Here is a 22,569-nt window from a genome sequence, read left to right as displayed (position 1 = left end):
CCTGACTTTTTAATAGAGAGTGAGGAAAACTGGATTGATATTTATATTGAAAATTTTACTTTATAACTGTCAGGTCAGCTGATTGTTGAAAAATGGATTTTCTATCCCTTGAGTAAGAGTATATTCTCTGATCATTGAAAAATCTCTGAAATACAATAATATGGAGAGGGGGGCAGGGAGTGGAGGTGGAAGAGGTATAGGGAAGATAAGTAGTGATGGAAAAAGATTAAATTTAATTTTTAAAAAATTAGACAAAAGTATTGGCTAAATATAAACTTCTACGGTGCATTTCTAAAAACTCATGTAATTTAAAACATATTCATATAACTTTATTACACACCAAAAAAAATCAAATATGAGTAAAAGAAATAAAGGAAAGAAGAAAGGAAGGACCAAAGAAACATTAAAAGTTTAAAAACATTAAAAAGTTAAAAACTTCAAAGAATGTAAACATAGAGATAGGTTATTTACATAAGGAAACAAAAACAATAAGCATTTCTTTTTTTTTCTTTTTTTTTAAATATATTTTATTGATTTTTTACAGAGAGGAAGGGAGAAGGATAGAGAGTTAGAAACATCGATGAGAGAGAAACATCGATCAGCTGCCTCCTGCACACCTCCTACTGGGGATGTGCCCACAACCAAGGTACATGCCCTTGACCAGAATCGAACCTGGGACCTTTCAGTCCGCAGGCCGATGCTCTATCCACTGAGCCAAACCGGTCAGGGCAACAATAAGCATTTCTAAAGGACTGTGTAGCATAGCTACAAATGACCAGTGTTTAGGAGGATGTGACAACCAGGACACTTGCTCTGCACCCTGTGAGCCCCTCCCCAGCTCTTTGGCCTCCTGCTCGCCTATCCCTCCATTTCCCTTCCGCTCTGCCACTGGATCTCGCCTTGTTTATCCCCCGCAAACCTTCTTCCCTTTACCTTCATTCTGCCCACACCCTCTCCCACTCTAGTGGTCACAATACTGATTTGAAGTAAGGATTTCAAATTATTTGAGTGGCATTCTGATATAGTGGTAAGACAAAGGAATATAGGACAGTCCTGCCTGGGTTTGTGCCTGGGCGTCTGTGTACAAAGGGGAGACCATGGCAGTTACCTTGCCCAGAGCTAGTACCCACAAAGGGGAAATCAAAAAGAACACCTGTCCAATCCCAGAGTAGCTATGAAGAGCAAATGAAGCAATATTATATATAAAAACAAATAAAGAATATTACTACTCATTGAATGGGTTCATATTCCTTTTATCAGAGTATTTTTAATATGTTGACTTTCACTTATATGGAGCATTCCAAGCCCATCATTACCTGGCTGTTTTATCTAGTGAATTTGCTAACTATAAACCTCGAGTAGGCCTTCTACAAGTTAATATCATGCTTGATGGTCAACCAATGAACAGAGGCTCCAATTACATAGGAAGCCACTGACTCACTATTTTACATCACAGACAGCTGGCCACATCTGATAATATCAGGTAGATGTTTAGTCTTTCTTGTTTAAACGAAGGTGCTTTCCTCTCTTTAATTGCTTGGTTCAGTTAACTATCTATAAACTCACACAAAGAAATGACTGCCATGGGAATTGAAGGACCACCGAGGCTGTTAAATTGCAAGTCAGAATGGGTTTGAAGCAAACAAATCATTTTTAACTATTGAAAAGGACATGCCTTAAAGTACTACATTACTGCTACTTTCTCATAATGCATCTTTTCTGATACTTTCCAAATTTCTTTAGGCCGTAACATCTGAAACCTGCTGAGGTGCCTTAATAAATAAGTTATACTGATATGTTGAACTTATTAAGGAAATTACTGTAGTATTATTTACAAAAACATGTGTGGAGAGAATGATAATAAGGCATGAACTATAGCTAACTATAATCCTCAAAGCAGCCTAGAAGAAAACATAGGTGTAGAATAGAAATAACTTTTAAATATTTTCCCCTGAAATTTAGACTTACCAAGAGTACCTTACCTTACTGTGTGTAGAAAGCACCACCCACTGGTTCCTTATACAATGTAACTTTTTTTTCCCCCAGGACTTACTATGTGCTAGGCACTGCTGAGTTAGTGTTTGTGTGTGTGTGTGTGTGTGTGTGTGTGTGTGTGTCTACTTCAAACCCCTAATGGCTTGGCAGGACTCTTAGAATGACATCCAAACTCCTTATTGTAGATAGAAATAAATTTTTGTAAATATAATATTAATACACATTTGAATTCAAATTCAATCACTGGACAATTTTATGATAGGGCCTATTACTATACCCAGCTTTCATACATAGAAGCTGATGCAAAGTGAGATTAAGAAAATAATTTGCCCAATGTCACAAAGCTGTAAGGGAGTGTTTTGTCTCAGAACCAGCTCCCCCTCAGGTCCCCCCTGCCCCAGAGCCTGGAGGCTTTCAACCACCCGGCTTTGCTGCCCCCTTTCTCCTGATTCAGCAGGAAGCTGTGTCTGCACACAGGCATGCCCTGCTGTGCCCACCTCGCCTGCTTCTGAAATGGCTCTAATATCAGCCGCAGCAATCTGAATCAGAGGAGAAACACTTTACTTAATGTAGTTATTTTCTTTTCTTCTCCCAGCTCTTTGGCAAAGTTGTTTGCCACTGAACTTAGTGGAAGTGGATGCATCCTCGAGCTAACAGAAAATGGGTCAAGGTTAGCTGCTCACAAAAACGCAGCTTTCACAGGGACGTGAGCACATTTACATTTGTATAAGCATCAAATTGTGTAGCTGTGTCTGCATGAGACCAAATCTCAAGAGTTTTACCAGATTGCATCATAAGTGGCAAAATGTGGGTGGAATTTTTCTGCCCATTGATGCTAAACAGAATACAAAAACCTTGTGCAGATTCAGTGAATTTTCTAGAATAGGGCCTGATTTCACTCCAGCATCTGTCACCTCACTGACTGTGGGGTTGTTTCAGCTGATGTGCCATCTTCTTCCATCCTCGGCTCCAGAAGAGTGCCTCAAAGCTCTGAACTCATCAAAAGCTAATCTTCACAAATGAAAAGAGAGCTGTGCTGGGGTCAAGTGTGTGTACTAGTAAGTGACGGCCTCCTGCTCCTGGGCCATAGGCTTGCTTTCATATATGAAAAGTTATGTATTCCGGTGAAAACTTGGGGGTTGGTGTATGAGAAGATGAGAGACACAGGACAAAAGTGAAGCATGTAATAATGAGAGTGATAAAGGCAAATCAAAAGCTCAGTGGTTAGAAACACACATACAATAAGACTATTGTTTGTAAGTACTGTATTTGATTTGTAAATAATAGAATTTATCAATCTATCAAAATAAGAAACCCTTTATTTTCTGATTAAAAACGTATCCCTTTAGACCCAGATCAGACCAGACATGCTTCATATTACAATTCACCTTCAGTGTATTACCTCCCAGGAGGTTTACATTTGATTTTTAGCAATTTAGAGTAAAGCAAATGAAGGGCAGATGGGTAAAGATGAATCATAAACTCTCTTCCCTCAATTTATAAGGAAATGTATACAAAAAGCAGAAAAATTAAAATAAAATCATAACAGCCCGGCTGGTGTGGCTAATGGTTGAGCCTAGAACAGCCATGGGCAAACTACGGCCCATGGGCCGGATCCGGCCCGTTCGGCTGTTCTATCCGGCCCGCGGAGCCGAAAGAGCGGAGGGTTCTCTTGCTCTGCCCTCCGCTCCTTTACTTTGAATTTATATTAGTTCACACAAACACTCCATCCATGCTTTTGTTCCGGCCCTCCAGTCCAGTTTAAGAACCCATTGTGGCCCTCGAGTCAAAAAGTTTGCCCACCCCTGGCCTAGAACCATAAACCAGGAAGTTCCAGGTTCCATTCCTGGTAGGGCACATGCCGGGGTTTGGGGCTAGATCCCTAGTAAGGGGCATGCAGGAGACAGCCGGTCAATGTTTCTCTCTCATTGATGCTCCATCTCTTTCTCTAAAATCAATAAAAACATATTTGAAAAAACTGTAAGAGGAACCATACAAAGAAAGGGCTATAAGTTCACATAAGAAATTTGACAAGGGGCAAGCAAAGACATAAACAGAAGACTAATTGAGATTTAGCTGAGTGTTACTGCTGTTCACCCCAACCCCCTTCCCACCCAATCTTATATAATAAAAAGAACGACCAGAGACCAGAACGACCACGGCCTCTTGCCATGGCCAGCCCCGACCCCCAGCAGGGACCCCCACCCAATTTGGGGCCCCCATCAGGGCAGACCAGCAGGCCCCCACCCATGCACCAGGCCTCTAACCTATATAATAAAAGGGTAATATGCAAATTGACCCTAACAGCAGAACAACTAGAACGACCTGGACCAGTCACTATGAGGCATACTGCTGGTCCCTTTCCCTGGTCAGCAGGCTCTGATCGCCAGATGGTGAATGGGGAATCAGGGGTGGATGGCAGGGGACACGGGTGGTGCCAGGCCAAGTCCCCCACTTCACCAGTCACCCCACACACAGAGGGCAAACCGTGGTGAGGGTGGGTCTGGTGAGCAGGCGGGAACGGCCGACCTCTCGGTCCCTTTCCCCAGCCGTCAGGCTCCGCTCACCCGATGGCGAATGGGGAACTGGGAAGGGTGGCAGTGGGGAGCGGAGTTGGCTGTGGGCAGCCGAGGAAGATGGCCCTGATTGCAGGCCAGGCCTAGGGACTGTACCCGTGCATGAATTTTGTGCGCTGGGCCTCTAGTATGCTAATAATAGGAACATGAGAATATCTAAAGTACTGATAAGCAGAGGCAAGTAAATTGTAAACCTACAGGTGTCCCCACAGGGACAGAACACACTTGAAACCAGGTTCAATGAAATTTGCCATTTAATAAATTTTTTAAAAAGATAGGAGAACCCAGATCCTCCAACAAAGGAGGGTGAGCTCCCCAGCCCTTCATCTGTCCTCTCCAGAACTTCGAGCTAGCAGGATACAGAAGAGTGCAATAGTCAACCCACCAATATAGCCCCAAAGAGAAGACTGACAGATCTCAGTGCAGGTATAAAGCACTTCAACAAAAATGTATTCTCACTATATCAGAAAAGATAGAGGATATGAGCAAAGCCACCCACAATAAGTATGAGCAAGTAAGATACAAATAAATGATAGCAACTAGCTATGCAAACAAACAAATCAGAATTCAAAAATCCATAGCACACAAAGAATTATTAAATAAAAGACAAATGTGGTAGAAAACAGATCAAGACCATAAGAAAATTCCTGTAAGTCTTTTGGCTACAAAAAATAATAATAATATTTTTTAAAAATACGTTTTTATTGATTTGAGAGCGAGAGAAAGGGAGAGGGATAGAGAGATAGAAAAGAAAGATCCATGAGAGAGAAACATCAATTGGCTGCCTCTTGCATGCCCCCTACTGGGAATTGAGCCCAAAACCTGGGCATGTTCCCTGACCTGGAATCTAACCTGGGACCTCTTGGTTCATGGGTTGATGTTCAACCATTGAGCAATACCAGCTGGGCAAAAACAATATTTTTAAAAAGAGCAAAACTAGTATCAAAGATCAAACATGTTAGATATAAGAAAAAGGAAAAAATTAAATGTTGATCTGTTTCTGGATTAAATTTTGTACCAGAAAAAAATAAGCTATAAAGAACATCAGGACAATTTTTAAAAATTAGATATGCACTATGTATTAGAGACTCATATTACATCAATGTTAAATTTCCTAATCTTTATCATTTTACTATGGCTGTGTAAGAGAATGTCCTTGTTCATGGGAAATGCACCCCGAATTTTTTTTTTTTTTTTTTTTTGTAAAAGGATCATGGTGTTGATAACTTCCTCTTAAATTGTTCAAGGGGGGGGGAAAAGAGCTTGTGTGTGTGTGTGTGTGTGTGTGTGTGTGTGTGTGTGTGTGTATACCTATGTGCAATGAAGGAAAAAATAAACAGGCGATGGACTGGATAAAGTAAATACAGAAGGTCTTTGTATGATTTTTGCATTCTTGCAAGTTTTCTGTAAGTTTGAAATTATACCAATGTAAAAAATTACTAAAGCAAGTCAAAGCAATTCCTTTAGAGAGCTAATTTATTAAGTTGATCAATAAGGAATAGACTATAGCCCACTGAAAATTGTAACTCTGACATAGAAGCTACCTTTGAGAGAATCACAGTAAATTCAAAAGAAAGTAAAAAAAAAAATGGATTAAATAGTTTAAGAAAATATAAGTAAATGCATTGTACAAAGAGGATCCAACATAAACAAAATAGGTTTCTCAGCAGGAGAAAACCAAATGGAACAGAAAAGCAATTTAAATATACAATAGCAGAAAATTTCTCTGAAAATAAAGAGGAACTTATTTTGCAGACAGAAAGAGAACCCTCTATTTTAAGAAAGGCTGGATTATTAAAACAAAAACAATCCTCATTCAGTTACCAAATTTCAAAGATACGAATTTCTTTTTAAAATATCCAGTGAGAAAAGAGAGAGAGGGTGAAGTAAAGAATCAAGGTGACCTCAAACTACTTCAGAGGGGAATTCAGGCCCAGAAAATGATGAGTCAATATATACAAGGTTTAAGATAAAAGTGTTCCAGGGAAATTACCCTCAGCCAATTTGCCATCCTATCTAATAAAAGAATAATATGCAAATTGACTGTCACTCCAACATACAAGATAGCTGGCCCCATGTGGTCAAAGATGACTGCCCCCATGTGGACACAAGATGGCCGCCACAAGATGGCCAGCAGGCGAGAGCAGTTGGGAGGGACCAGGCCTGCAAGGGAGGCAGTTGTGGGCGATCAGGCCAGCAGGGGAGGGCAGTTGGGAGGGACCAGGCCTGCAAGGGAGGGCAGTTGGGGGCGATCAAGCCTGCAGGGGAGGGCAGTTAGGGGTGACCAGGCCGGCAGAGGAGGGAAGTTGGGGGTGACTGGGTCTGCAGGGAAGGGCAGTTGGGGGGGACCAGGCCTGCAGAGGAGGGCAGTTAGAGGTGACCAGGCCTGCAGGGGAGGGCAGTTGGGGGCAAACAGGTTGGCAGGGGAGCAGTTAGGCATCAATCAGGATGTCAGGGGAGTGGTTAGGGGGTGATCAGGCTGGCAGGCAGAAGCGGTTAGGGGCAATCAGGAAGGCAGGCAGGCGAGCAGTTGGGAGCTAGCAGTCCTGGATTGTGAGAGGGATGTCCGACTGCCCATTTAGGCCCGATCCTACTGGGATCGGGCCTAAACGGGCAGTCGGACATTCCTCAAGGGGTCCCAGATCGGGCCTAAACGGGCAGTCGGACATTCCTTAAGGGGTCCCAGAGGGTTCAGGCTGGGCTGAGGGACACCCCCTACCCCCTTGTGCACGAATTTCATGCACTGGGCCTCTAGTTCAAATATAAAGGTAGCAGGCATTCTGAAGCATGAAAGAACTCAAGAAATTGAGCACCATGAGCCCTACTTAGGGGAAAAGCTATTTGACAATCACATTCAAGCAAACAAAATTTAAAGGAAAACTGTGCTAAGGGATGAACTAGCACATATTCAGAGACAGCAGACTAGAGAAATGTCTAAGTGCAAGAGGAAAAATTGTGATCCACTAATTTCATATAGCTAACTTGCTAATTAATCATAAAGTTAAAGCACAGACATTCTCACTAATGCCACAATAAAACTTTCCAGAGAAGAATCAAAATAAAAGGCCCACACCCTGGCTGGTGGCTCAGTTGATTCGAGTATCATCTCATACACCAAACAGGCTGCAGGTTCAATCCCAGGTCAGGGCACATACCTAAATTGCAGGTTCAATCCCTGGTCTGAGCATGCATAGGAGGCAGCCAATCGTTTTTCTCACTCTCTCTCTCTCTCCTCCTTCCTCTTTCTCCAAAATCAATAAACATTTCCTCAGATGAGGATAAAAAAGGCACAAAATTAAAAAGTCATAGCAAAAATGCTGGTACTGATCATTTTAATCCATAAGAATTTTCATTAAGAAAGAAGAAATAAAAGGATACCTTGAAAAAAATGAAAAGTTAAAACATCACTATAACAGAGATGTATTCAATGCTATCTATAATTACATGTGGTTAAAAATAAGAAATAAATGATTTCTTATATTTTATTACTGTCTAAAATAAAGCATAAAGAAAAACGGTCTCAATTGCTTACTGTTTATTTTTACCTTTTTCCTTAATTTTTAAAATTACTGGTTGGGCCATATAAAATTGCCAATATTCCACTGTTTTTAATTACAAAAGGCAATTTCATGTAGTTCAACAACATTTTTTGTGATTAAAAAAAAACTTATTTGAAATGTATAATTTCCTTTAGTTTTAGTTCAATTATTTTTATTAAATTGGGTAAATAAATTTATAACTTTAAAAACTATTATGTAAAACATAAGTCTATTTTTATAAAATTATTACTATCTTTCCTATAATTTATTTATCCTCCTAACTATAAGTTCTTATATATATAGTTACGTTATAAGCAGAGAAGTTTAAAATGATGCTCATTAAATATTAATAATAGTTGTTTTCAGAATAGTAAAATTTTGGGAGGATTTTGGCTTTCTTTTGTTTTTCTTTGTATTGTTTGAATTTTTCAAAACCAAGATGTATCCTTTTTTAGGAAAAGAGCAAAGTCATTATTCTAAGGTAGTGGTCGGCAAACTGCGGCTCGCAAGCCACATGCGGATTTTTGGCCCCTTGGTTGTGGCTCTTCCACAAAATACCACAGCCTGGGCAAGTCTATTTTGAAGAAATGGCGTTAGAAGTAGTTTAAGTTTAAAAAATTTGGCTCTCAAAAGAAATTTCAACCAACCATTGTTACTGTTGATATTTGGCTCTGTTGACTAATGAGTTTGCCGACCACTGTTCTAAGGTAAATATCACTAAAACAGCCAAGGGAGGGACTGTGGGTGGAATACACAGGCCCCTGGAAGTTTCTGGCCTGCCGCTGAGATTTGCAGCTGGCTTCTACCAAACTGAGTGAACAACTGTCAGTCGAATATTAAGATTTCCTCCCCTAATGTTTTGTTACTGAACCAGACCTTTCTAAATTCAAGAATATGGCTATGATTTACTATTCTCCATCCATGGAGGTTTAGGAAGAAGACTTCACAGACATAATTTCTCCTCAAACTGGTAGGCCAACTACTACCATTGGTCTCAACTGGGTATTTGTTAGATGTGCAGAATCTTGGCCCATCCCCAGATAATACAGAGACACAGTCTGCATTTTAACAAGATCCCCGGAGGCTCTCTGTATAAGGTAAAGCTTAAGAAATACTGCTTTAAAACATCTAACAGCTTAACTCTCCAACAGGGATGTTGGACAGCAGCTTTCATACAGCTACAGAGATTAGCCACTCAGTGAGTTTGCAGAAAAAAGAACACATTTTTTGTTTCTGTCCACATGAAGGTTCTTATGCAATACAATGGAGCTATGTATCATGTGACCTAAGGGGGACTATTTCTTGTGTGGCTGGCATTCACACATAACATTTGCAGAGTGACCTCAAGTGATATTCAAGAAAATAGACACAGAACTTGAATGGTTAAAAGAGGTAAATGAAAAGATATTTTGCTTGTTTTCTTGGAGCAGGATATGAAGAATCAGGCAGAGGGCAGAGTTAACACTATCTACAGAGGGGGAAAAAAAATAGCAGTACCTGCAAGATTTCTCAGCACATTCAATTCCTTTTCCAGACTTTCAAAGGTTTGTTGATCAGCAGTGTTGTCTGAAGAAGGCTCATTGTGGTCAGTAGTATCAATGTGTTCAATTTCTGAAATTTCAGAAGCAGCTCTAGATAATAATTGAGCCGGGGCACTTCTTGGTGGAGGATAGAAGGAGGAATAACAGTTGGAACTTCTTTTAACAGAGGTGGAAAGTGGTAAATTTGCTGTTGAAGGTCTCTGTGATGTCTTGCCTAAAATGAAAAAAAAAATTTTTAATCAACTACTTTTTAAATTTTGAATGAGTGGTTAAAGATATAAAATACCAGCCCCCTAAACTTAGAGCAGTTCAGTTCCTGCAAGAGAGTGTATGAAAAATTAAATTTTAGATTATCATCCATACTTTGCTAATCCCAAATTATTTTCCCCATGTTATAAAAAACAGTTCTCAGTAAATTTTTCATAATTTTTCTATATTCAGAAAAAGATTAAATAATTTTAATATTAACTAAAGCAGAACATCTGCAAACTAAGTCAATTCCAGACCAGTAAGCGCTCAATCTTATACCATATATCTCCTAGGCAACTGCTGTGCCATGTCTCTTAAGTTCTAGGACAACACCACACTGTGCCTTGTCAGAGGAAAACAACCCAAGCATAAACATGGTACCACTTCCTAGTGAACCAATTTTACTTGATGGCATGTGATTTATTTTTATACTAGAACAAACATGGAGCCTGGCCGGAGTGGCTCAGTGGTTGAGTGTCAACCTATGAACCAGGAGCTCACAGTTCAATTCCTGGTCAGGGCACATGCTTGGGTTGCGGGCTCGATCCCCAGTGGGTTACATGCAGGAGGCAGCCAATCAATGGTTCTCTGTCTCATCATTTATGTTTCTATTTCTCTCTTCCCCCTCCCTTCCTCCCTAAAAACAATAAAAATGCATTTTTAAAAAAAGAACAAAGATGAAGACAAAATAGATTAGTATAAATTATTTTAAAAAATGAAAAGTATAGGCTTTAAAGAAATTGAGATCACATCTCTAATTTCCTAAACACGAGTTCACTCTCTGCTGCCTTATAGGGCACTCAGTGGAAAAGTCCCGGAAGCACAGATCTAAGTCAGGTTATCACTGTGTCCTACCCGGGCATCAGGGCTTTATCTTGATATATTTCAAAGGTTGGTTTCGTTGGTTTCTTCAACATGTGTGTCTCTTTCATAGTAGGAAGAAAGCAATCCCTTCAAATTTTATACTAATACAACATGATTAATTTATACTTTGGCACTGTTCCAAAATTCTTTAATAAAGGGAATTTTCAAGGTACAAATTTAGAAATGCATAGAACCGGTAACATTTTAAATGTACTGAATCATTGTTCTGATTCAGATAAATGTATTTATATTGAGTATAAATGATTTATATTAGAAGATAAGCTTGCATTCCCTTAACACAAATTGGCATTGTGTAAAATATTAAATTCTTTAGAGAAGTGCTATTGTCGTTATCATAAAAATTATGATTTGACTGAACATATGCCATATAGCATTATGCCCAATCTATTGACTCAAAGGAAAATGTAAAATTCAGAAGAGAGGCTACAGGCAGTTGGCATGTATTAATATTTAATGACTATTAAGTTATTTTTTTTAACTTTACAGATCTACTCTGAATGTAGCTAGTACCCTAAGAAGAATCTTAATGCAGTGGGTAATTTTTTAAGCAATTAAAACTGACTAAGGTAAGTCCCAAAGGGCACCAATTTTAATGAACACTTCAGAAATCAATTTTGAAAACACTTTTTGTTGGAATAAAATTATGAATAAATTAAAATAAGATCCTGACCTTTTGTGTCTGTTTGTGTTTGGAGACTATTCTGGAAAAAAATATCTGACAAAAAAATTGCCTATGTTTTAAGAAAAATAAATGCCCTAAGAATTATTTTAATGACAAGAATTTGAAAATGACTTACCCTTTTAACTATAATATGTAAAGAATCGATATTTTATTCATAGCCATCTATAAAAGCAAATTTGCCATTCATTCCTGCATAATGAAGCAGCAGTAGGAACAGCAATAGAAGCATAGGTCGGTGCGTGTAACAACAATTCACCTATCTAAATCAAAAGTTCTGAGTCTATGGAGAAAACCACACCCATCTATCTGTAATGTGCTAGGTTTCAGTCAACTAAAATTTAAAGGGGTTTAGAATTCTTATGAAAATAAAACAAACAAAAGATTTATTAGCAAGAACTGGACTTCTGCCAACACGTATAGATACAAGGTGAGAACATTTTGACATAACATAGATGTCCTTCAGAAAACTCAGGAGAGTACAAATACTTGCTGAACTCATAACAACATTTGGTTGCCACAATACTTGAGGGTAATTGATCCCAATTGAGAAAAAAAATAATAAAAGTATACCAGAAATGAATCAGACTTATGCTTAGCACTCAGCAAGGAGACAGACTGTCTTTCTTAATGAAAATACATTCAAAGTGCAATTTAGAGTAACCAACATGCAGAGACAGAAGATGCTCTAATTTGGTCCTCGACTTTAGTCATTTATTTTATTCATGTAGGTGGGTATGTCATTCTCTTTCATGTTTATTGCATAAGCTTATTAATGTTATTGGTAGGGTTAAGATTTGAGACACAGTTAAGGCTGGCATTAATGAAAAATGCCACTGTTGCAGGGATCATTCCATACTTTTTTACAGTCCAGTTGGTAGATTATAAATATAAGAAATTACTTTAGGAGTAATTTGTGCCATCACTGGTAATGTAATATTGGGAAATTATAGATTAACACTGACCACAGTTAGACTCTAAATATAACATATGAAATTGTCCTTGGTATTAGCTAAAGAATATATGCTCTATGATTACTAATGAGACCATGCCAAATATTGGTAAGATAAAATTGAAGGGTGCCTTTGGGTTATATTAATGAGCACAAGAATGGCGATAGGAATATGAAAATATGAATCACTCAATGAATAAGAACAATAGTCATGGTTGCTATTCTAATTAGACATTAAAATTGATGAAGCATAATCAGGGCAACATGGATTTTCCACAGTGTTTCAATAACAATTTCTATTCTGATCATAAGACCCACTATTTCATTCTTGAACAAAGGTTGCAAAACATTATTGTCTATTGATATTCTTGCTCAACTGTGTAAATTACTGACAATTTATACATAAAACATAGAAATGTATTTTCCAACAGTTCTTGAAACACATATGGAAATTTTATTCAGCAGCATGGTTTAGTGGAAAAATGCTAAACTGGGAAGCAAGAACCTGTCTCGTCTCCCAGAATTAGAAATCAGCTCTGACCAAGGACATGAAAATTCATATCTTGCCAGTAAAATTAAGGAGTTGGACAGAATAATGTCTTAAATCCCTTCCAACTCTGAGAATTTATAAATTCACACCCTATCCAATTCAATAACAAAATCATGTGTCAAATCCTAAAACTGCTAGGCACTGTGTCAGAATCCAGATTATTCATAAGTGAATCAGACATTGCCCCACCCTCAAGTTGCACTCCAGACTAACACACAGTCCTGCTCTCCAGCTTCCCTCATTCAGAAGCACTGCCTAAGTGCTTACAATGACCCAGGGCCTGTTCCATCACTGAAGATGCACCAATGAACGGGACAGGCTAGGTTCTTGCTTTTTTCCCACTATGGATGGGATCAGCAGAAAATATACAAGTAAATGAAAATAATTTCATTTAGTGGTAGGTTCTATGAGAAAGATAAAGAAAGGTAAATGTGTCCTGATTGGTTTGGCTCAGTGGATAGAGCGTCGGCCTATGGACTGAAGGGTCTCAGGTTCGATTCTAGTCAAGGGCATGTACCTTGGTTGCAGGCACATCCCCAGTAGGGGGTGTGCAGGAGGCAGCTTATCGATGTTTCTCTCTCATCAATGTTTCTAACTCTCTAGCCCTCTCCCTTCCTCTCTGTAAAAATCAATAAAATATATTTAAAAAAAAGAAAGGTAAATGTGACTAAGGGACTCAAGAGACCAGCATTAAATAGATGGGGTGTTCTGAGAAGGCCTCTCTCTAAGGAGGCAGCCTCTGGGCTGAGACTGAATAATGGAAAAGAATCAATCATATGAATGAGGATATGAAGATGGAGATGAAGGCTTCAGAGCAACCTGGGTCAGAGGGAAGAGCACATTTTAAAGCTAAGACATAAGGTGAAAGTGTGGCTTGTCTAAGAAAAGAAAGAAAGCCAATGGGGCTGAAATGTGGGAGAAGCTGCAGTTAGAAAAGATGGGCAGGGCCAACACAAGTGCTGTTATGTGATGCACAGTAAGGAATATGATTTTTTTCTCTGTCTTCTCTAAGAGTATATGGGATGTTTTTAAGCAGAAGACTGACATGATACAATCTATGGCTTAAATTTATGGGAAATATGATCTACTCCCTATAAATTATAAATAATTTTATGACAACAAATATGAATAATTCATTCATTGACTCTGTAGTAGAATTTGATGGAAATTAATCATAGCTTTATGAAGAGGCAAAAGTGAATTTTGGGGAGACAAGTAAGAGGTGATGAACAACTGGCTTGTGTTCATCTGGAGCAGATAGAAGTGGTTAGATTTGAGGTCAATTTTAGAGCTGAAAACAGCAGAATCTACAGATAAATAGGATGTGATGAGTAAGAAAGTCAAGATGATTCTCTGGGCTCAGACTTAGCAATGTTTGGATGATGGTGCCATTTACAGAGACAGAAAGGTGGGTTGGGGGAGGACTTGGGAGTAGGTTTTAAGAGAAGGTGGGTAGAATCAGTGGACTTGCTGGTAAACACACATATGTTTCATAACTACCATGTTTTACATTCACAAATCTAAAAAAAAAAAAAACTCCTACAGAAATAGGAATTCCTTTATATATATTGGCATCAGTTCAGAATGCAAGATTTCCACAAGTTATGGCATAGCCAGGAAAATTTTGTTTTACAGAAGGCCACTGATAAAGCCATTTTTTGTCTCCATGAAGCCATTTCTCTATGCTCCTCACTGGTGAATCTTATGAATTCTTCAAGCTTTGATTGAAATGTCATTTAGTCTCAAATACCTTGCATATCTACACTTTTCAGTGGCAAAACAATTATTTTTATCATCGCCACTCCTAAAAGACTGCATAGGTACCTACCTCTATTATAACTATTATTAATTACATTTCAATCCCCAAAAGTATGTCACTCACAGTCTTTTTATAAAACTTATAGATGATGTAATTGATGCTTACATATCTATATAGCAGTTTTCTCAATATATGATTTTGGACAACTATATTAGTATAACATAGAGTTGTCGATAAAATAAATGCAAATTTCTGGAGCTTATTTCAGCCTGAATGAATCAGAATCACGAGCGGTGAGGTGAGGAGAGTTGTATTACAATAGGTCTCCCCCATGACTCTGCTCTCACTGACATTTGAGAACCTCTATGCTAGACTCAGCTCTGGGGCCACGGGAAGGAGGGCTATTTCATATCACCTGTGTCTGGTAGTCCTGGCCTGAAGTTGGTGCTCTCAAAGATGTTTCAATAGTAAATTATTGATTTCAACTGACCATTCCAAATGGATATTTAAAGGCATTTGGGTAATTATGTATGAAGATTTGTCTTAGTAACAAGTTTCTCAGAGCATGCTGCATGTGAGTTTGAATTCATCAATATACCATGACTTAAAACATTTCCTTTGACTGACTCAGAAGGAAGCAACCAGAATTTTTTAAGATGATCTAGATTCTGATATGAGTATGGGTACCTAACAATAGAGCCAAAAAACATTTGTCATAAATGGATGATTTTTGCACTCAAAATATCTCATGTCTGACAGTTTCATAACATAAATGTATATGGAAAATATCTAATCTAGCCAAGGAGCTTTAATCATAGGATTTAGGGCAATAGGGACATATAAATCTTACATATCTGTACAAATTATATGTAATTAAATTTCTGGTTTTAAGATGGCTTTCAGGCAAAGGCAAAAAGCCCCTTTTTCAAATGTGTCTCCTAAATTGTTCAGGGAACATTGCTGATGCATGCTTTATCCCCTAGTCCAGCACAGTGCCAACACAGTCAACACATCTGTGTTGAATTGCCTTAATTCATCAGTCATATACTACAAATTCATATAAAATTCAGCATAAACTTACTTTAGCAGGCATTATTGGGTAACAAAAATTAACTAATAATACTATTGATTGGAATAATGTCAAAATTCTCTGCATATACTCACTACAAAAATATTGCAACAAACATTCAACATGTCAAAAGAAAATCTGGCAATTATTTTGGTTAGAGAATGGAGTAAATGAACTAAATCAAGAGCCCAGCGTTAACACCCTCAGCATTAGGTTTAGAATGGAGGCATCTCAGCAGTGATCTTAGCCTAAGCCATTCATTACGTAAATGGCTATATCTGACCATCATATAAGCCAAGTGGAGAAGTACACAAAACCTAGTATAAATACAGTTTTCCTCAGAGTGTAATGAAACTGAGTAGGTAAGGACTGTTCAAAGTATACACCATATCCTGAGCTACATTTTTAAAACATTATGCTCCAATATATTGCTACAGAAAATAACTAAGGTTGCAACTCAGTTTGTTTGTATGTGTGTGTTTTTGACAGGAATAATGACTACTCTAGGTTTTTTTGGTTTGGGGAGAAAAGTATAGGACAGTTAGTTAAAATGACTAAGTTTAAATTATAACACTGCAAAAATTAATTTTCAGGTGGCTAGTAAACTGCTAAAGACAAACTAATCGACAGAGTGAATCACCAATATGTCACTGTCCAGTATGTACAGTCCATCTCACCCATCTTTTGCCGTGTTCTACCTGATGATGGGTTCTGGCCACTCTGCGCAGTACCCAAGGCGACTGCACTGTTAGGACATGCACTTATGCTCTGGTCTGGGATCCAGTCTCTGTCTCCTTAAATAGAAAAATGGTACAATTATATACATTGTAAAGGAGGAAAAATCATGTTGTTGCTTTATTTCTTTTTATTTTTATTTGTTATTAGTATTGAATTTATTGGGGTGACATTGGTTAATAAAACTATATTATCCTACTGGATAATATTTAGTTAAAGATGGAACATTTATAATGGTTTGGTTTATATTATGAAAGACAAAATCTCATAATTACACAATAAAAACCATTAGATTCACATAGCTTAATAAAGAGGAAAAAAATAAACTGTATATTGCAAAGATATTATACACGTGTTTGAATAGAAACAAATATTTTAAGAAGTATTTAACAATATTACATAAAGCAAAATTGTTTGTATGTAAATAAACACATTTGAATACAGAGGAATCCTAAGAACCATGTGAAATCAAAATCTAGTTTTAAAAGGAAATTATAGATATGTCTCAGAAATCGCACAGATCCTGAGATTTTGGGATTTTCCTTTAAGTTGACATTTAAGAATCATCATATAACACTTGCCAGTTAATAAACTGATTCAAAAGATTTATATTTCATAGTTTATTAAGGGACACATTGCTAAATTCTAAAAATAATCTCTCCCTAGTCTCATAATAGTCGTGTTATCTCTCATTCTGATAGCAGTCTTCAATATAAATATGTGGCAACTCACACGGGACAAATAATTTCAGCTAGAGAAGAATATAATGATTGTATTCGTTGAACAGAATTGCCTGATATTTCCTAAGATGAGGATGGACTGCTTTAAAAAATGTGTCAGAAAATTATTAGGTTGGTCAACAGGCCAACTGATTTCATGTCTGAATTTACCTGCAATTGTTACCTTGGTACCGGAAGATCTGCGTTCTAAACTAGGAGAAGGCAGTGAGTTGAGTCTTTCGTTTTTATCAGAAACAAAGAATCTTTCAAGTCCTTGATATTTTTCAGTAATAGGCTTATTTCTGAGGGCTATTTCTTGTAACAACTAGGAAAAAAATATTCAACAAATTTATTTATCTCATCAACACAAAGCAGCACATTTATTCATTGAGTAGCTACTATGTTCTTGGCATGGATTCTACCCTCCTCAAGTTTAATTTCTAGTAAGGAGACATAAATAATACCATTTATATATAATAAGTTTTGAGAAATGTAAAAGCCACAATTACAGTAATTATCTGAAAGTTGCCATCAAACTAAGGAGTACAGAAGTTCATGAAACAAAATTTTCCTTTCTCCTTTCTTTCCTTTATTTTCCCACCAATGTCATTGCACACACATTATTTGGAAAACAGAATCTCTCTCATATGCTGTGCTTTTTTAGCTAGTATCTTTTTCTATACATAATATTATTTCAAAGATGAAATGTCAAAGGGAATAAATCTGATCAGACCATGATCATAGACAAAGTCCAAGCTAACAAAATATTCATCATGAAGCAATTAGGAAACTGAGGCAGGAACAAGCTATGAAATTTGAGTTTATATAGCTCAAAAGTAGCAGACCTAGGTTTTGAATATAAGTCTCTCTCATTTGATGCCTAGACTTACTCTATCACCCTATGAACTCATTTTTTTATATGCTTGCATCCTAAGGAAGAGTACAAAAGAGATTAAAAAGTACATGAGCCCTAATCGGTTTGGCTCAGTGGATAGAGCGTCGGCCTGCTGACTGAAGGGTCCCAGGTTCGATTCCGGTCAAGGACATGGACCTTGGTTGTGGGCACATCCCCAGTCGGGGGTGTTCAGGAGGCAGCTGATCAATGATTCTCTCTCATTGATGTTTCTTATTCTCTATCTCTCTCCCTTCCTTTCTGCAAAAAAAAAAAATAAATAAATAAAAATAAATATATATATATATTTTTAAAGTACATGAGTCTAGTAGGAAACAGATTAGAGATTTGAAGTGAGAGCTCCAGATGGGCTTACAATATATCAGAGTGGCTATCAGTATTTAAAAGTTCCCTAATGGATCTAATGAATGTCCTAATGTGGTCTGTTCAAGCTGATAATCAACACAAAAGAAATTATTATAACTTGATTAAAATGTATAAATCATATAAATGCTAAAATGTACAAAACCAAGTAGTGACCAATAAATCATCATTCAAAGATAAGTCCAACTTCACTCTACTCATATCTTCACTGGTTCCCCCAGACACTGAAACCAATTTACAGAACCCCTTCAGCCGTAGTGGAGTTCATATTTGGATTAGACAATTACAAACCTGGAAAGTTTTTTAAAAGCCTTGGTCGACAGAACAATGAAAGTGAGTTTGTTCTTCCCAAACTCACAAAGTTAACTTGGTTGTTTCAGAACCAGACCAAGAGCCCCTGACTAGACCACATTCTTCCTGGCACCTGACTTTATCTCACTGTTGCTGCTCTACAATTTAGTACTTAATTTCTTAGGTGCGCTCACCTTTATGAATAACTCAATTTTAAAAACTGAAGTGCAAAATGAACTGCCATACAGTCAATTACAAAGTAAAGTAATGCCACTACTAAAAATTGCCCCTATTGCTCACTCTTGAATTTTCCACCAGAGCACAACAAATGTCCAAGTAATTTCTGCTCAGGGAATGGCTTTTACCAGGACAGGAGGAGCATAAAAAACATTTCCTGTAGTTAGATTATAAACCACTGTTCTCTATGATGTAATCATTTAACACTTTTTTCTTTTACAATCCTATATAATAAAAGGCTAATATGCAAATTGACCAAAAGGCAGAACGACCAGTTGCTATGACATGCACTGACCACTAGGGTGAAGACGCTCAACGCAGGAGCTGCCCCCTGGTGATCAGTGCACTCCCACGGGGGAAGCACCGGTCAGCCAGAAACTGGGCTCACAGCTGGCAAGCGCAGTGGTGGTGGCGGGAGAGCTAAGGATATCCAACTGACGACTTAGGCCCACTGTCCTAAGCCATCAGCTGGACATCCCCCAAGGGCTCCTGAACTGTGAGAGGGTGCAGGCTGGGCTGAGGGACCACCCCCCCGCCGAGGGCACAAATTTTGTGCACCGGGACTCTAGTAGTATCATAAAGGATCAAAATATAATTAGTAGCTTTTTTAACATTTAAATTTTAATTATGAAATGCTTTAAATATACAGATAAGTACAACACATGATTCAGCTTGATCACACAATTTAATATCAGTAAAGATTTGCTTCAGATTTATTTTTTTTATTTTTCCAGCTTTATTGAGATATAATGGTAATATAACTAAATTATATTTTATTTTACTTCATTTTATTATTGACATTATTATATATGACCCTCTGTGCCCACCTCCTCCCAGGCCACCCCCCTTCCCTTTGGCTGTTGTCTGTGTCTATGGGTTATGCCTATATGTTCTTTGGCTAATTCCCTTCACCTTCTTTCATCCAGTCCCTTTACTCCCCATCGCCTCTGACAGCTGTCAGTCTGGTCCATGTACTCATGCCTCTGTTTCTATTTTGTCCATCAGTTTATTTTATTCACTAGATTCTACATATAAGAAATTTCTATATCACAATATATATTAATCTTTATAAATTAATTGCACTATTTCATTGAAATTGACATTCTCTATTCTAATTACATTTTTAATATTAGATTTGAGTGTATCCATAAAATGTTACATATTGTAAATGTTTCCAAAAGTGCTATCAAACTCTGTACCCTTTTACATTTCAATTTTTACATCATATTTTTTAGATGTATCCATGTTAATAAAAATAGTTCTATTTTATTTATTTTAACAGGAGATGATGTCTCCTGCTAGGCCAAAGGTCAGCCAGGCCTATGCCCACTGTAAAAGAATCGGGTTTCTTTGCTCAGGATTCCTCTCCTCTAACACAGCACACCACATGTGCAGGTGTCACCAGCCTTCTTCACGGTGCCCTGTGGAAACGGGTCAATTAGAGTTCTTGTCTGTTCTGTTTGTACAAATTCAATCTATGATCAATTGTTTTCTTCATTGGAAGAGGGGAGAGAATATGTCTCCTGGCAAAGTCCTTCAGAGACTGAGCAGACTTTTAGGGGATCTAAGGTTTGCAGAGGTCTCAGTTCCACTTTGCCACTTTAAAAAGGTACAAGATCAGCCACAAAGTGGGCACAGAAATCCAATCTCCAAACAGAAGTAGCAGCAGCTCAATATTCAGTCCGATTTTTTGGTACCACCTTCAGTTTAGGCACCATAAAGATTCATTTCAAATGACTCTAAAGGGTTGTTAAATGTTGGACTTACCCATTTCCAAAGAATTTAACATTTATCTTGCTCAATTTCCCAAGAGTTTATTATTAATTATCACTATTACTTAACATTTTTAGTATGTAGAACAGAGATTTAAATATAGTTTTAAAATTTGGTAGTAATGCAATAATTATTGCCAATAGCTACTTTACCATTTTTCCTAAGAAGAAACAAACTTCACCCCTATTTCTTTATTAACCATGTTCCTGACAGGTACCTTTAACTCCTATACTTACATTAAGGCACAAAAACTGACTCTATCTACATATATGCCTTTATTTCATTTTAACCAGTGACTATACAGTAAAAATCTAGAATGGATTTATTATACTAAAATATTCATAACAACAAATTTCATTTAGAAAGGTAACAGCACTATAAATATGGTGCATGAGATAGATCTTAAAGTTTTATTTGTTATAGAAGACATTTATTATCATGGCATTTACCATATTAGATTTGTCCTGTAAGTCATTAACATTCTTTCCCATATAACTCAATCTTCAACTACCTCGTGATAATATATGGTAGTACATTTTAACTTCAATTGGAGAAAAAATTTAAGAATGTATTGTGTGAGTATAAAATTTTCTTACGATGTTTCCTATTAAAATTTTAATATAACAAACATAATAGAAATTTACCAGTGGTGACTCTGTAGTTTTTGAATCTTCAAAGTTTGGCCTCTCCAGAAAGTTGCTAAATTCCAAGGATTCTTTGATGTCTTGAGACAATTTCTCCTTAATGGAAGGTGTTTCTAAATCTACCTTTGGAAAAGAATCCTTGTTTGCAAATGATATGCAGGAAATATCCAGCGTTTGATTACATTCCATATTGATTATACTTTTCTCTTTGAAATATCTTTCAGAAAAGCTGCTTTCCCCTAATTTTTCAACAGCAGGAGAATAAACATCAGGATCCACATTGTTGCCAAATTTTTTATTTGAAGTTCCTGTTGTCAAAAACACACATTTATAAAGATTAAATAAATTTAAACAAATAAATTGATTAATCTGTTCATAAAGCATATGTTCTGTGATGTAAACCTGTATCAATAAACCCTATTTTATCAACATTTCTTTACTGAGTTCTCCGTGTTAAAATACTATTATGCTGTTTTTGTTCCTAAATGATAATCATGATTTACTTAGGCATTCAAACCTTAATGAGCTAGAGACTAATGGAGTGAGGCAAGATTTTATTTTGTAATGAAATCTTGAAATTGATGCAAATTTTATTCAGCCTTTGGTTCAATTCCCACTTGCCTACCTCCTCTCCCACTCTAGTTTTACAACAGCAATTTATGAGAAATAATGCGGAGGGAATCTTATTTCCACATTTCACCTCTTTTCCATAGCATGCTAGTGATGAGGAGAAGGCAAAAAGAAATCTGCCAGATAAATGAGCAGCAGTTAGAGGCATAGAAAATGTTTAAGCTGGGACACCTGCTTCTGGAAAGCTACAAAATGAGCAAGATTTTATGAGTCACCACCTCATCATGTCTGCTTTTAACATATCACTTGGTTTAGATCATTGGTTTCAACCTGGTTGCAAAATGGATTCATCTGAAGGTGCTCTTTAAAATTGTCAGTGTGTGGGCCTGACCCCAAAACAACTGAATCAAACACTGGGAGTGGGACTCAAGCACTGTTGGTTTATTTTCCTCTACCAAGTTCTCCAGGTGATTGTAATGTGCAGCTCGAGTTGTGAACATTGGTCTAGATTTTCTGAAGAATTAAAATCA

At 37.3% G+C, this 22,569-nt stretch overlaps 1 protein-coding gene across 4 annotated transcripts in view; it reads right to left on the bottom strand.

Moving 5' to 3' along the window:
* Positions 1 to 22,569, bottom strand: part of ZBBX (zinc finger B-box domain containing) — a 123,857-nt gene that overhangs the window by 6,743 nt on the left and 94,545 nt on the right. For 3 of the 4 annotated variants that reach the window (XM_080655202.1, XM_080655205.1, XM_080655204.1), the window contains 4 exons: positions 21,470 to 21,777; positions 17,420 to 17,573; positions 16,472 to 16,588; positions 9,608 to 9,865 (listed from right to left, as the gene is read on the bottom strand). In XM_080655202.1, coding sequence (XP_080511328.1) covers positions 9,608 to 9,865; positions 16,472 to 16,588; positions 17,420 to 17,573; positions 21,470 to 21,777 — 837 coding nt within the window. The remainder of the gene's footprint in view (positions 1 to 9,607; positions 9,866 to 16,471; positions 16,589 to 17,419; positions 17,574 to 21,469; positions 21,778 to 22,569) is intronic. The other variant, XM_080655203.1, reaches the window with a different exon arrangement.

Source organism: Plecotus auritus (assembly GCF_963455305.1).
Source record: "Plecotus auritus genome assembly, chromosome: 2".
NCBI classification, from domain to species: Eukaryota; Metazoa; Chordata; class Mammalia; order Chiroptera; family Vespertilionidae; genus Plecotus; species Plecotus auritus.
This window is presented reverse-complemented; position numbering and strand designations above follow the sequence as displayed.